The 15,320-nt window shown below is 44.8% G+C and overlaps 1 protein-coding gene across 6 annotated transcripts in view; it reads left to right on the top strand.

Annotated features, from left to right (window-relative positions):
• The window catches only part of LOC118361411 (protein bicaudal D homolog 2-like), a 75,737-nt gene that overhangs the window by 34,212 nt on the left and 26,205 nt on the right, over positions 1–15,320 (top strand). For all 6 annotated transcript variants that reach the window (XR_004820982.2, XM_035741316.2, XM_035741318.2 and 3 more), the window contains exon 2: positions 4,649–4,861. Coding sequence is in view for 5 of the 6 variants with exons in the window: in XM_035741316.2 (XP_035597209.1) it covers positions 4,649–4,861 (213 nt within the window). In the remaining variant the exon portion in view is untranslated. The remainder of the gene's footprint in view (positions 1–4,648; positions 4,862–15,320) is intronic.

Consider the following 15,320-nt stretch of genomic DNA (forward strand, 5'->3'; position numbering starts at 1 on the left):
TGGAAAAGCATTCCAGGAGGTACCTGGTTGAGAGAATGCCAAGAGTGTGCAACGACATTATAAAATCCATGTACACAAATAACAAGTGTGTAATTAAATTTGGCAAAACACAAAATGAGGTGGAAACTGAACTGCACTTCCGAACCTCCTCCTAAATGTATGACCATATTATGTCATTGTCGTCGTTTTAAATACGAATTTGTTCTTAACTGACTTGCCTAGTTAAATAGGTTCAATTTAAAATGACCACAAAAAAATACACAAACCCACAAATAATTTTGGTAAACTCCCACATCAATTGGGTGAAATACCACAGTGTGCCATCACAGCAGCAAGATTTGTGATCTCTTACCACAAGAAAAGGGCAACCAGTGAAAAACAAACACCATTGTAAATATGTGTATTTATTTTCCTTTTTGTACTTTAACTATTTGCACATCATTACATCACTGTATATATACTGTACATAATATTATATTTGAAATATCTTTATTGTTTTGGAATTTTTGGAAGTGTAATGTCTCATATTTTATTGTTTTTCACTTTTGTTTATTATTTATTTCACTTGCTTTGGCAATATAAACATACATTTCCCATGCCAATAAAGCCCTTAAATTGAATTGAATTGAAAAATTGAGGGAGCGAGAGAGAGAAGCAGACAGAGAGAGAGAGGAAGATCAGAGATGACACCACATCACCCCCCTCCCCAGAACATCACATGATGATGAAGCTAACTGTGATGATGTGCTTTGCTGTCTGCCTGGGGGGGGGGGCCTATAGGGATCAGAACCCAGCAGGAAGTCTGGTTAGATCCATCCCATAATATATGGGCTCATTTGGAATCAGACCTTGTTGGCTTCAGAGGGCCAAATCTCCAGTGGGTTCTGTCTTCTCCCATTCCCTTTCAACATGCTAGAGCTTGTAGCTCGTTTCTGCGTTACCACAAATATCCGACTGATTCATTCTCTTAAAGTCAGCTGTCACCTTCCTTACATACATATAGTTGAAGTCCGGAGTTTACATACACCTTAGCCAAATACATTAAACTCAGTTTTTCACAATTCCTGACAGTTAATCCTAGAAAAAATCCCTGTTTTAGGTCAGTTAGAATCACAACTTTATTTTAAGAATGTGAAATGTCAGAATAATAGTAGAGAGAATTATTTATTTCAGCTTTTATTTCTTTCATCACATTCCCAGTGGGTCAGAAGTTTACATACACTCAATTAGTATTTGGTAGCATTGCCTTTAAATTGTTTAACTTGGGTCACATTATTTAAGTTGGATGAATTTCGTCCGAAACGTCCTTACAGAGCCGGTGTAATTGAGTCAGGTTTTACGGCCTCCTTGCTCGCACAGGCTTTTTCAGTTTTGGCCACACATTTTCTATAGAATTGAGGTCAGGGCTTTGTGATGGCCACTCCAATACCTTGACTTTGTTGCCCTTGAGCCATTTTGCCACAACTTTGGAAGTATGCTTGGGGTTATTGTCCATTTGGAAGACCCATTTGTGACCAAGCTTTAACTTCCTGATGTCTTGAGATGTTGTACATAATTTTCCTTTCAGGTTATGTTGATATAGGACTCGTTTTACTGTGGATTTAGATACTTTTGTACCTGTCTCCTTCTGCATCTTCACAAGGTCCTTTGCTGTTGTTCTGATTTGCACTTTTCGCACCAACGTACGTTCATCTCTATGAGTCAGAACACCTCCCTTTCCTGAGCGGTATGATGGCTGCGTGGTCCCATGGTGTTAATACTTGCGTACTATTGTTTGTACAAATGAACGTGGTACCTTCAGGAGTTTGGAAATTGCTCCCAAGGATGAACCAGACTTGTGGAGGTCTTACAATTCTTTTTCTGAGGTCTTCAGTTGTTTCTTTGGATTTTCCCATGATGTCAAGCAAAGAGGCACTGAGTTTGAAGGTAGGCATTGAAATACATCCACAGGTACACCTCCACTTGACTCAAACCATGCCAATAAGCCTATCAGAAGCTTCTAAAGCCATGACATAATTTTCTGGATTTTTCCAAGCTGTTTAAATGCACAGTCATCTGAGTGTATGTAAACTTCTGATCCACTGGAATTGTCATACAGTGAATTATAAGTGAAATAATCTGTCTGTAAACAATTGTTGGAAAAATGATCTGTGTCATGCAACAAAGTAGATTTACCAAAATTATAGTTTGTTGACAAGAATTTTGTGGAGTGGTTGAAAAACGAGTTTTAAGGACTCCAACCTAAGTCTTTGTTAACTTCTGACTTCAACTGTATGTATGTTATCATGAATTCCTCTTATATTAGCCATATCGCAATATGCTAATTCTCACTCACATCCTCTTACAGTTAACATATGGTACTGCATTTAATTTTTTGGCTGTGTGTCAGGGGTGCCGCATTAAGTTTATGGATTGCTTGCGCTCCCCATCCCCCAAAAGTTACCCCACGCATAGGGGATGAGATTAAGGGGCTTGGGTCAGCGGATTTCGGCTTGGTGCCCCCCATTTGAAGCCTGCCTGCCCGCGCCCCCTAGATTAGATTGATAGGGTCAGAGTCCAACCCCCTTACAATCCAGATTATAGTGATAGGATTCCCCTACTTTCTGATTGGGTTAATCCCTGCTCTTAATGACGATTTAATCAAAGAGGGGATGCGGTTGTTTTGGTGGGTTGAGCTTTGGTTGGACGGGGGCTCGTTTGAGGCCCATGTGGTGTGTGATAGCACTCAAAGCGGGTGGATACAGTTTGTCAACGTAGTACAGGCTTGGCCATTTGTCACCCGTTATGGTATCCCAAGGCCAATGCTCCACAGTGCTAGCCTGTGTGTAGATTGGTGTTCTCTAGGTGGCCTGAGATCCTTGACTCCTTTTTCCATGCTACAGCCAGAAACCTTTCCACCATTCTAGAGCCATTCCAGTCTTCCAGTGAAAGCCTACTGTTGTTCTCTGCTGGAATGTGTATCTGATCATGTTTATGCTGTCTGCTTTCCTGCAATCTCTATATCTTTCCCCATCACGTGAGATGTCCATCATGCACGAGACATTTCATTTTCATGCCTGGCTGTAACCCACTGAACTAGTTCTGCACAGGATTTTTTATTTTAACTCCGCCTGTAACTAGTTCAGTTTCACAAATGTCATTTTAAAGTGCAGATTTCCTTTATTCTCTAAAGCCCTCAAACTCAACTTTTTTTTTTTTCATTCTTCCCCTCTAAACAGGGACAGCGGGCTCCAGACCTACCCGTGTTCTAAAGGAAGGAATTACTGGGATTCTGTTGAAACGCAGAAAAATGACTTAATCTGGCCACAGTCACGTGCATGTGTACTGTAGAGTGTGTACTGTAGAGTGTGTTCTTTATAGTGTGTACTGTAGAGTGTCAGGATCAGAGAGAGAGTGAGAGGAGATAAAAGCAAGGTCAGATGTCTGATAGTCTCAGGTAAATCCAGATGTAGGGATTGTAGTCCAGCTGAGAGACAAAATGAGAAATTAAAATCTCCATCAAATGGATCACTGGGGATTGGAAATGAAATCTGTAATCAGAGGGTGATTATTCTGAGAGAGAAAGAAACCTAGAGTCTCTCTGCGTGACCAGACATTTCTGAACAGGCACTGTGAAAGGGCTGCCTCATGGTCCATTAAGAAATGAGGGTCAAAGTCCCGACAGAGGAACAATTAATAGTGAAGTGAAACACGCCATTATTGACTAAGGGCCATTATAGCAGCAAAGAGACAAAAATGGATCAGAGAATTACAAGCCCTCTCTCACTGTCACACTCTTGTGTGTCCCTGGCCTGTGGTAGTAGAGACATATTCCCTTTCTAAACTGCTAGCAATCTGGGGAATTTGGATGATTTCCTCATTTTATCTGTCTGTACTCATAAATGATCTTAATTAAGAGCATTGGACTATATTCTGTAATCAGAGAGGGACAGTGTTTGTCCAGGAGGTTTCCTATAGCCTGTCTTCTGCTTTACTCAGATTGGTTCCTACATGTTTGAACTGCCTTCTGCTTGGTCTCTGGTTGAGCATGTGCAGTATGGATGGAGGGAGGAATAGAGGTGTTAGAGGAGGATGATGGAGGGAGGAATAGAGGTGTTTAGAGGAGGATGATGGAGGGAGGAATAGAGGTGTTAGAGGAGGATGATGGAGGGAGGAATAGAGGTGTTAGAGGAGGATGATGGAGGGAGGAATAGAGGTGTTAGAGGAGGATGATGGAGGGAGGAATAGAGGTGTTAGAGGAGGATGATGGAGGGAGGAATAGAGGTGTTAGAGGAGGATGGAGGGAGGAATAGAGGTGTTAGAGGAGGATGATGGCGTCCAGGTGGAAACTGTTATGACTGAGGGGTTATTGCTCCAGGATATACTATTTTAGGAGGGAGAGCTTTTGGGACAGCACTCTCCTCCTCTCTGTTCTGTTTAATTGGTTCTGTCCCCAGCTGAACCTCCGCTGAACAAGTGGGCTCATTTCAAAATGGATGAAATTCCAAATGGGAAAAGTAGCTCAGGAGATCAGCCGAGTAAATAATACGTGCTGGAACTCTCTGAAATAGTGTTCACATGCTTGTGCTCTTCTCAAGCCTACAGTAGCCTTTCCACTGCATTTACCAAACCCTAACCTCTCTCCCTTCCTGTCTCGCTCTCTCTCCAGGCGTTTGGACAAGCCTACTCCAACCATAAGAAGGTGGCTGCAGACGGGGAGAGCAGGGAGGAGTCTCTGATCCAGGAGGCGGTGTGTAAGGAGGCCTATTACGAGCAGCGGGTCCTGGAGCTGCAGACGGAGCTCCGCCAGGCCCGTAATGTCCTCACCAACACCCAGTCAGAGAACGAACGCCTGGCCTCCATCGCCCAGGAGATGAGAGAGGTAAGATAGAACAGGTTCAGTTGCCACATCCTACTATAGATGCAAGTTTGCATGCAGACTAATACGCCACCTGATCTTAAAACATGTAAGATTATATTTTCTGGACAGGTGTAGACTCTATTCACAAAATACACATTGTAATCCTATCTTGATTTGATCTAGATTCTAGTTGACTACCCATTACTGGATTTGTAGGGCAAGGCGCTTGCATTGCCAGGGTTGTGGGTTCAATTCCCACGGGGGACCAGCATGATGAAAATGTATGCACTCACTAATGTAAATTGCTCTGGATAAGAGCGTCTGCTAAATGATGTAAAATATTTTTGGGATTATTTGTGATTGGATTTGACAATAGGTATAGACGGGGTAAATGAGATCAGATCCTATTGTTGAGTATTATATGTGCATGTATGTAAACAAAATTACACTTGCACATGCTCAACTACACAATTGCTGATACACACACACACCCACACACACACACTTTCGACTTCACAGATACGTATGTACGCACACGTACCTGCACTAGCATTGAAGCTTTCCCAATTATCTATACTTGGCGACACTTGCGCAATGTACACACCCATGCAAATTTGCTGTACATTCAGATATGGTTTATTTATACCCTGCCTGTGACTACTAGACTACAGTTCCAGACTTGCCCGACTCCCGTGCTAGCGGTTGAACTCTGCTTGGCGTGTTCAGGCAGGACTAATCACACCCTCACCCTGATAGTTTCAACCCCTGTGGTGAACTGGCACAGATCAGGCTGATTGAACGAGTACCATAATGGCTGTCGTACTGATGTGGTCCTGTCTCTGCAGCCAAGGGGATCTGGGCGAGGCTAAAATTACAGAAGGAGAGAGCAGGGGAATCTTAACGGCCTGTCTCTGCTGTGGCGTGATGAAGGGAAAGGTTAACGACTGCTTGGTTAAAGAAAATTGTGATACATTTTTAAAAAGTATACCAGTTTCATGTAAGGACCAAAGAATTGACAGCTGTGCCATACAAATGGCAAAATAGGTGGGATGAGATTTTTGTTTTAACGATTCCATGGCACATCGATTCAAAACGTAGAGTTTTTCTATGTAAATGATTATACAGAATTCTTGCAACCAATTGAATGCTAAAAACAGTTGAAGTCGGAAGTTTACATACACTGAGGTTGGAGTCATTAAAACTCGTGTTGTTGTCCATTAGTTTGCTCCAATTAAGGGAGGGGCGGTAGGGTTAGGGGAGAATAATCAAGGAAAAAAGATTGTAAAAATATATGGGGTGTTGGAAATGATGCAGACAATTACATTGATAGAAGCCACAATCTATTTGTAATATTAAAGCTGACCCCCCCCCCACAAAAAAAAGCTTATTGCGAAAGGCAGATCATAGTTTAGTAAAACTTCTACTGTAGGCAAACTAGGCATATCAGGCATTATGCATATATGATGGTTACAGGTTAATTGTTGCATTCGTAATGCATTTATGCTGTGGCTCTAGTGCATATTACACAGAGTACAGGCACTAGGTCCTGAGATTATCAGCAGTGCCCATCGGCCAGCCCTGGCGACACTGGCGTGCCTCTCCTCTCCCATCAGATCTGGCATCCTTCCCTGGCTTGAGAGCGCCAGTCGTGCCACCCGCCTGCCCTCTTGTCTGCTATGGGCCAGATAAGAGCCGGTGAGATGCCACACACCACTCGTATCCCGTCACACACTGCCCCACTAACACACATACACCTACATTGTCTCAGAGACATCCCCTCACACACTGCCCCACTAACACACATACACCCACATTGTCTCAGAGACATCAGGTCATACATCCCCAATCATCATAATAGCATCATGTATCGTCTGTGCACTCTTTTGTTTTTAAATGTCATTTACATTCAGTCCTAATTAGCCTCATTAGCAGAGACTGCGTGTATATGTGTGTGTGTGTGTGCGTATGTGTGCCTGTGTGTGTGTGTCTGGGCTGAGCCAGCAGTGAAGAGATTGAAATAACGAGAGGGGCCGGCATGTTGAAAGGGGGCCAGGCCCCTCTTGGGGAGGTGGTTAGCTTTGAACTGACAGAAGGAGAGGGAGAGACAGAGGGAGAGGGAGAGACAGAGGGAGAGGGAGAGACAGAGGGAGAGAGAGAGACAGAAAGAGAGGGAGAGACAGAAGGAGAGAGGGAGAGACAGAAGGAGAGAGGGAGGGAAGAAAGAAAGAGGGAGAGACAGAAAGAGAGGGAGAGACAGAAAGAGAGGGAGAGACAGAAGGAGAGATGGAGGGAAGAAAGAGAGGGAGAGACAGAAGGAGAGGGAGAGACAGAAGGAGGGAAGAAAGAGAGAGGGAGACAGAAAGAGAGGGAGAGACAGAAGGAGAGAGGGAGGGAAGAAAGAGAGAGGGAGAGACAGAAAGAGAGGGAGAGACAGAAGGAGAGAGGGAGAGAAGAAAGAGAGGGGCTCTCACTTTTAGATTGTTTGATCTGAAGGGCTGTGTTCTCTTAGTAGTAGGTATTAAGGGTGAAATAATGAGGAGGGATTTCTGACACCAGCTGCTGAGCAGGGAGAGGATAAGGTATATACAGTAGATTACAAGAAGGGCAAGACGATATAGCGGTACCTCACCTCCATAAGCCTAAAAACTGTTCCTGTGTCTCATTCTCCTGTCAAATGTATTTAATCAAAACAAAATAATTTGTTAACAGAAAATCACTAAAGCATGCTGTGAGCCCTCTCTCTCTCTCTCCCTCCCTCTGTCTCCCCCTCTTTCTCTCCCAACCTCTCTCCCGCTTACTCTCTCCCTTCCTTGTTTAACCCCTCTCCCCAAATCCCTCCATGTTGGGACTCATCAGATTTAGTTAAGCTCTGCGACAGCGTTTTGCTGCTCAAGTTAGTGATTACTCCGGTTCTGGGAGGGGAGAGGGTCTGAAGGCCTCCTGTAAGGGAGTTTGACACCCCGTCAGTTTGGAAACACGTCTGTGGCAAGGTAATCAAATCCTCACACTTTGCTTTCAGTCTGGTCGTTTCTTATAGATATTAGGGCAAAAAAAGTACAAACAATTTTCGTCAGGCTCTAGGAAATAGGCCAGTTGCTACTTGGCTCTGGCGACTGAAACAAGTCTTAAGATTGGCTTTATGGAAGCCAGATGTCTTTCTCCAAACATAGCTTATGTTTGACTTAGGCTGTGTCTCGTCTGCAGTAACAGTAGAGTATCAGCCCCCTCTTTATGAACACATGGATCCACTTATTACCTACATACTTGCACTTACAGTTGACGTCGGAAGTTTACATGGACTTAGTTTGGAGTCATTAAAACTCATTTGTCAACCACTCCACAAATTTCTTGTGAACAAACTATAGTTTTGGCAAGTCGGTTAGGACATCTACTTTGTGCATGACACAAGCACCTTTTCCAACAATTGTTTACAGACAGATTATTTCACTTATAATTCACTGCATCACAATTCCCGTGGGTCAGACGTTTACATACAATAAGTTGACTGTGCCTTTAAACAGCTTAGAAAATTCCCGAAAATGATGTCATGGCTTTAGAAGCTTCTGATAGGCTAATTGACATCATTTGAGTCAATTGGAGGTGTACCTGTGGATGTATTTCAAGGAGGACCTTCAAACTCAGTGCCTCTTTGTTTGACATCAAGGGAAAATCAAAAGAAATCAGCCAAGACCGTAGAAAAAAAATTGTAGACGTCCACAAGTCTGGTTCATCCTTGGGAGCAATTTCCAAACTCCTGAAGGTACCACATTCATCTATACAAACAGTAGTACGCAAGTATAAACACCATCGGACCACGTAGCCGTCATACTGCTCAGGAAGGAGACACGTTCTGTCTCATAGAGATGAATGTACTTTGGTGCGAAAAGTGCAAATCAATCCCTTTTCAACAGCAAAGGACCTTGTGAAGATGCTGGAGGAAACAGGTACAAAATATCTATATCCACAGTAAAACGAGTCCTATATCAACATAACCTGAAAGGCCGCTCAGCAAGGCAGAAGCCACTGCTCCAAAACCTCTTTAAAAAAAAAAGTCAGACTACAGTTTGCAACTGCACATGGGGACAAAGATTGTACTTTTATAACTATTTGGCCAAAATGACCATCGTTATGTTTGGAGGAAAAAGGGGGAGGCTTGCAAGCCGAAGAACACCATCCCAACCGTGAAGCACGGGTGGTGGCAGCATCATTGTCACGTCCTGACCTTAGTTCCTTTTTTATGTCTCTGTTTTAGTTTGGTCAGGGCGTGAGTTGGGGTGGGCATTCTATGTTTTGTAGTCTAGGTTTTGTATTTCTAGGTTTTGTATTATGTGTTTGGCCTGGTATGGTTCCCAATCAGAGGCAGCTGGCAATTGTTGTCTCTGATTGAGAACCATACTTAGGCAGCCTGTGTTCCCACTATGATTTGTTGGTAGTTGTTTTCTGTTGTGTGTCTGCACCAGCCAGAACTGTTTTGGTCGTTCTCTTTGTTATTTTTGTTATTGCTATTTTTGTTATTGCTAAACAAAATATGGACACATACCACGCTGCACCTTGGTCCTCTCCTTCCAGCAGACGTTACAGAACTACAGAGAAAAACCGGACCAAGCAGGGTGGTAACCAGGAGCAGAGGGTTCTGGACTCAGCACAGGCTGAGGAATATCACCACCCCAAGGCAGACCTGTAGGCAGCTAAAGCAGAGCGGCGGCGTTATGAGGAGTTAGCACGGCAGCGCAACAGGGACGAGAGGCAGCCCCAAACATTTCTTGGAGTGTGGCTAAGTCAGGTAGGAGACATGAGCCAACTCCCCCGGGGATTGCTTACCGTGGCGAGAGGTGGACCGGGCAGGCACTGTGTTATGCCGTGAGGCGCACAATGTCTCTAGTGCGCAGGCATAGCCCGGTGCGCTACATCGCAGCTCCTCGTATCGGGAGGGCTAGAGTGGGCATCGAGCCAGGAGCAATGAAGCCGGCTCAGCGCATCTGGTCTCCAGTGCGTCTCCTCGGCCCGGGTTATATGGCATCAGCCCTACGCACGGTGTCCCCGGGTTCGCCAGCACAGTCCAGTGCAGTCTGTTCCACCCCACCGCACTTGCTGGGCTACGGGGAGTATCCAGCCAAGACAGGTTGTGCAGGCTTGGTGCTTAAGACCTCCAGTGCGCCTCCACGGTCCGGTCCATCCGGTGCCTCGTCCACGCACCAGGCCTCCTGTGGCAGCCCCACGCACCAGGCTGTCTCTCCGTCTCCTCCCTCCAGGTGCTCCCTCCTGTCCAGTGCTTCCAGAGTCTCGCTCTTGTCCAGCGCTTCCAGAGTCTCCCTCCTGTCCAGCGCATCCAAAGCCGCCCATCAGTCAGGAGCTGCCAGAGTCGCCCTTCACACCAGCGCTGCCGGAGTCTCCCGCCTATTCGGGGCCTATGTCTCTGTTTTAGTTTGGTCAGGGCGTGAGTTGGGGTGGGCATTCTATGTTTTGTAGTCTAGGTTTTGTATTTTTATGTGTTTGGCCTGGTATGGTTCCCAATCAGAGGCAGCTGGCAATCGTTGTCTCTGATTGAGAACCATACTTAGGCAGCCTGTGTTCCCACTATGATTTATTGGTAGTTGTTTTCTGTTGTGTGTCTGCACCAGCCAGAACTGTTTTGGTCGTTCTCTTTGTTATTTTTGTTATTGCTGTGTTTATTAGATAAATATGGACACATACCACGCTGCACCTTTTCCTCCCCTTGCAACAGCCGTTACAATCATGTTGTGGGGGTGCTTTACCGTAGGAGGGACTGGTGCACTTCACAAAATAGATGGCATCTTGAGGTAGGAAAATTATGTGGATATATTGAAGCAACATCTCAAGATATCAGTCAGGAAGTTAAAGCTTGGTTGCAAATGGGTCTTCCAAATGGACAATGACCCCAAGCATACTTCCAAAGTTGTGGCAAAATGGCTTAAGGACAACAAAGTAAAGGTATTGGAGTCGCCATCACAACGCCCTGACCTCAATCCTATAGAAAATGTGTGGGTAGAACTGAAAAAGCGTGTGTGAGCAAGGAGGCCTACAAACCTGACCTAGTTACACCAGGTCTGTCAGGAGGAATGGGCCAAAATTCACCCAACTTATTGTGTGGGAAGCTTGTGGAAGGCTACCTGAAACGTTTGACCCAAGTTAAACAATTTAAAGGCAATGCTACCAAATACTAATTGAGTGTATGTAAACTTCTGACCCACTGGGAATGTGATGAAAGAAATAAAAGCTGAAATAAATCATTCTCTCTACTATTATTCTGACATTTCACATTCTTAAAATAAAGTGGTGATCCTAACTGACCTAAGACAGAGAATTTTTACTGTGATTAAATGTCAGGAATTATGAAAAACTGAGTTTAAATGTAGTTGGCCAAGGTGTATGTAAACTTCCGACGTCAACTGTACATCACTCTTTCTCTGTGAATACGGATTTTAGCACCATATTAATGCTGTGAGCCAAGTCTTCAGTTTAGTGCTGTTACCGGTGCTCGACTGGTTCCCTTGTGTGTGGCTCTGTCTGCCTGCAAGTGCCAACCTCATTGTGAATGCAGACACACACACACACACACACACTGGTGCAGTGGCAAGGTTGGCGGCCAGGGCTAATTACCTAGATGGAGGAAATTGGAGTGTATATCTCACTATGTATAGGAGCTAATGACACCCATCCACTGCCACTTTATGGGCAGAGGTAGCCAGCAGAAGGCGGGCAGCGGGTGGGAGCCAGGCCACTGAGGCTGCCATTGTGATGGGACTGAGGACTCTGAAAGAACCCTTTGTCAGCTGGGTTTCAAATTAGGCAGCTAAGGATGGAGGGAGAAAGGGAGAGGGTGGAAAGAGGAGAAGAACATCCGTTAGGAGGAGGAGAAAACAGAGACTCCGAAATGTGATGTGTTTGTTTCTTTTTCTGGCATATGCTTGGCAGCCCTGACTTAGTCAAGGGGATGTTTTTCTCCCAAACCTCTGTCAGTTGGTCTGTCATGTGACTCCATAGACAGAGTTGGGTCACCTTGTGATTGTCGACCTTTTTCCTCTATGAGAGATTTGGAAATATAGGTGAACGATGGGAGCTTTCAGAAATCAATTTATTTCAATCAACTGTATTCCCTATGGGCCAATTATTACATGGGCCAATTATTCATTATTATTATTATTATTACAAAGTGTCAGTCTCGACAACATAAACAAGTCTTGATACAGTACCCGTCTGCCGTCGGATGCAGAGGGTCTTTTATGTGATAAATAATTGCCAGACAGGTTCATAAGGCGAGCTCGTTTTCATGAGGTAATGACCCCACTGCACCTCAATGACCTACCATGCTCAATAATCATCCATCACAGTTAACCTATTGCTAGTAAAAGCCTATACACTACTTAGACCTATAAACCATCTAAAATGGCAGCTGTCTATGATTGACTGTCTGAGATATCCTATGAATGCATTCTCAATCCTGTAGCCTCCTCCCGCCCCCTCTCTTTCAATTGATCCCGTTTAACATACCACTGGTATACGGTGTTCATACGTCACATGTAAACGTGTCTGTCGTCTATGAGGCCCATAGACACCCAGCCAGTGACTGAGAGCCTTGGGCAGTGATAAGCCACACTTCTATGCCACGGTGCGAGCTACAGTACAGGATTAAAGCCATACAATGGGTGTGGTAATGACCGTGACTCCATTAGACTCAAGCGCTCATGTCACAGACTGAATCTGTGCTGCCTCCCGCGCTCTTTTCAACACTTACAGAATTCCCACAGTGAGCCGCTCAAGAAATGAACTAATTCACTCACAGTCACACAAAGACGGATTCATTATCACTGCACTGTTTAGTGTCTAGTCAGACATGGTAGCAGAAATCCCCTTGCAGATACACAGTAGAGGACAGGGATAGATAGTGTAGTCGTGTAGCCTGCACTGCTCCCATGTCTAGCTGTCTGACCAGTAACATGTAACATTCCATTTTTTCTCCCCCTTACACATTACATTAGTGAGCTCTGGCTTAGCCAATCAGAGTAATGAGCTGGTCATTCAGACATGAAATATGATAGTTTTTTCCGCCTCATTTGACACTGTGGGTAGACCTCTCAGACGTTAAGCTGCCCCTTTAAATTCACAAGCTCAATTATAACTCTTGAATTAGCTGGATTAAAGGCCAGACGGAACGAGGGAAGGAGAAAAAAAAAGATCTAGAAAATGCTCAAGGGCAAGAATGGATGTTCTAGAATGTCAGAGGTTGGGTTGTAGGGGTTTTTATAATAGAGGAGTAGCTCTTTGAAGGAGATGGTGAATGGTTATAGAATGGTGATGGGGGCGGTGATTCTTTCTTCTAAATATTAGCTGGCATAAGCCCAATATAATAAAGGTGTATTCTACCTTGAATGATCTCCTCCTGTATTGTGATGGGGAGAGCAGCAGGAGGGAGGGAAGGAGACTGAAAATAGGGAAGAAAATAGGGGTAGAGTGGGAAGGGATAGAGAATTAGAGCGAGAGAGAGAAGGGGAGATTGAGATTTGAGAGAAGGGGAGAAATGGGGAATGGGAAGGACGGAGGAGGAGAAGGGAGAGAGTTAGAATGAAGGAGGGCTGAGGTAAATGACATGTACAGTTTCTACACTGTACAGCTGTGTGTCTAATCTGATGACATTGACTTTGTGGCGTTAGATCAATTTACGGGGAGCCAACCTACCCCGTCTGCCCAGAGCAGGTGTGAAACCAGGGGCACTAAGCCCTCCAGATGTTCCCTGGGTAATCTTCCCACCCCGCCCAACGCACCTCGCCCTGCCCCCATCCCCCACCCTTCCCGATTCCGTATGTCTCTCAGATTGATGGCTATTTATAGTCACTAAAGCATGGCTCTCTTAAATACCTTTAAAAGATCTGCCATTGATTCGTAATGATATTTGTCTTTTCGTATCTGTTTTAAAGGGCCAGGGCGTTGAAAGTGTCACACTGGCCCCACGTCCAGTAACACCAAAGTGGTTGTTCATGTTGGATCGATAGGCTGGTAGTCAGTCTGTACAACAGCTGTCAGGCATGCGCCCACGTACCACAGTTCACACTCCAGTGCACACACACAAACACACACTCGCACAGACCCTGCTCCCCTCCCCTCACACACACTCAGACACGCACAGGCAGACAGACAGACAGACAGACAGACAGACAGACAGACAGACAGACAGACAGACAGACAGACACAAACTAACTCACACTAATGCACATACTGTACATCACACATTTATGACCCCTGGACACACAGAAACACTCATTCACATTTATGTGCATGTATGCACTATATCACCCCTCTAGATTTACACACAAACACAACCACACACAAAGGGAAGACTAGAGAGCTGATCTTTTAGCATTCTTTTCAAAGCTTTGAACGTGACCTTGAGTGTGTTTGTCCCAGTCACGGTGTCTGGGGTGTTGAATAGAATGAAAATCACTCCCAGCAACAAGCAAGATAAAATAATATCTATTTTTACCCAGATTCTGACAATACAGCAAGATTTCAGACCTACACTATTCCCATAGAATTGTCTCTGTACAGTATGTGTGTGGTGGGGGTTGTGAGATGGTATGTCTGATTCCCATCGTCCTCGTCTCTCATCCTGGGGGTAGAACAGCTGTACTGGGCTGAATCAGTTCTCAGGGACATTTCAATTTTCCTTATTTTGCTCTGTAGGCTGCTCTACGTTTTCTACGGCTCTGAGCAACACAGTCTCGCTAGACAATCTCTGTCTGTAAACGGAGCTGGACAAGGCTGCTCCTGTCTGTGTGATAGATAGATCTAATAGAGTTAACGTTTGACCTGGAAAGAGAACTCAAGGGTGACTGTTTGATATGACACGCAGCCTCTAAAAGGGATACACCGAGAGGAGAGGGGGGATGCGAAATTAAGCCAGGCAGTGCCGTCATATCAGTAATCCCGTCTCGTGCCATCTGGGATCGTTCCTTCTTTTCTTTCCGGGGAAGGGAAATGGGAAAAGGTAAATGTGGTATTTCACAGAAACACACTCCAGATATCCCATAGTATTAAGACCAACCCAGAGTCTAACCACAGTTTCAAAGCCTACCTAATCGACAGCAGTGTTAAGCTCAAACACTTTAGACGTCAACTTAAAGCTTTGCTGAGCCCTAAGCTGGTTAAGACTCAGTATGCTGTAAAAGGCAGTTTTAGTTGTGAAATTGGAGCTGGAGAAAGTGAAGTGTTGAGTACAGTTCCAGTAGGACTGAATCAGCTCAGAGGAAGGAGCTGACCTCTAGAACCGACTGAGCTAGTGCTTCCATGTCTTTTACAGCGGCACTCACTGCATCCCCTACAGAGAGAGGATTAGACCAGTCAAGGACTTTTCAATAGTACTCAAATGTCCTACACACATACAGTATACTGCACACGAGGCTTAATCTAACACACAGCTACATACGCCTACTTACACACACATTAACATTAATGATCTGAAGCA

This window comes from Oncorhynchus keta, chromosome 28 (genome assembly GCF_023373465.1).
Source record: "Oncorhynchus keta strain PuntledgeMale-10-30-2019 chromosome 28, Oket_V2, whole genome shotgun sequence".
In the NCBI taxonomy this organism is placed as follows: domain Eukaryota; kingdom Metazoa; phylum Chordata; class Actinopteri; order Salmoniformes; family Salmonidae; genus Oncorhynchus; species Oncorhynchus keta.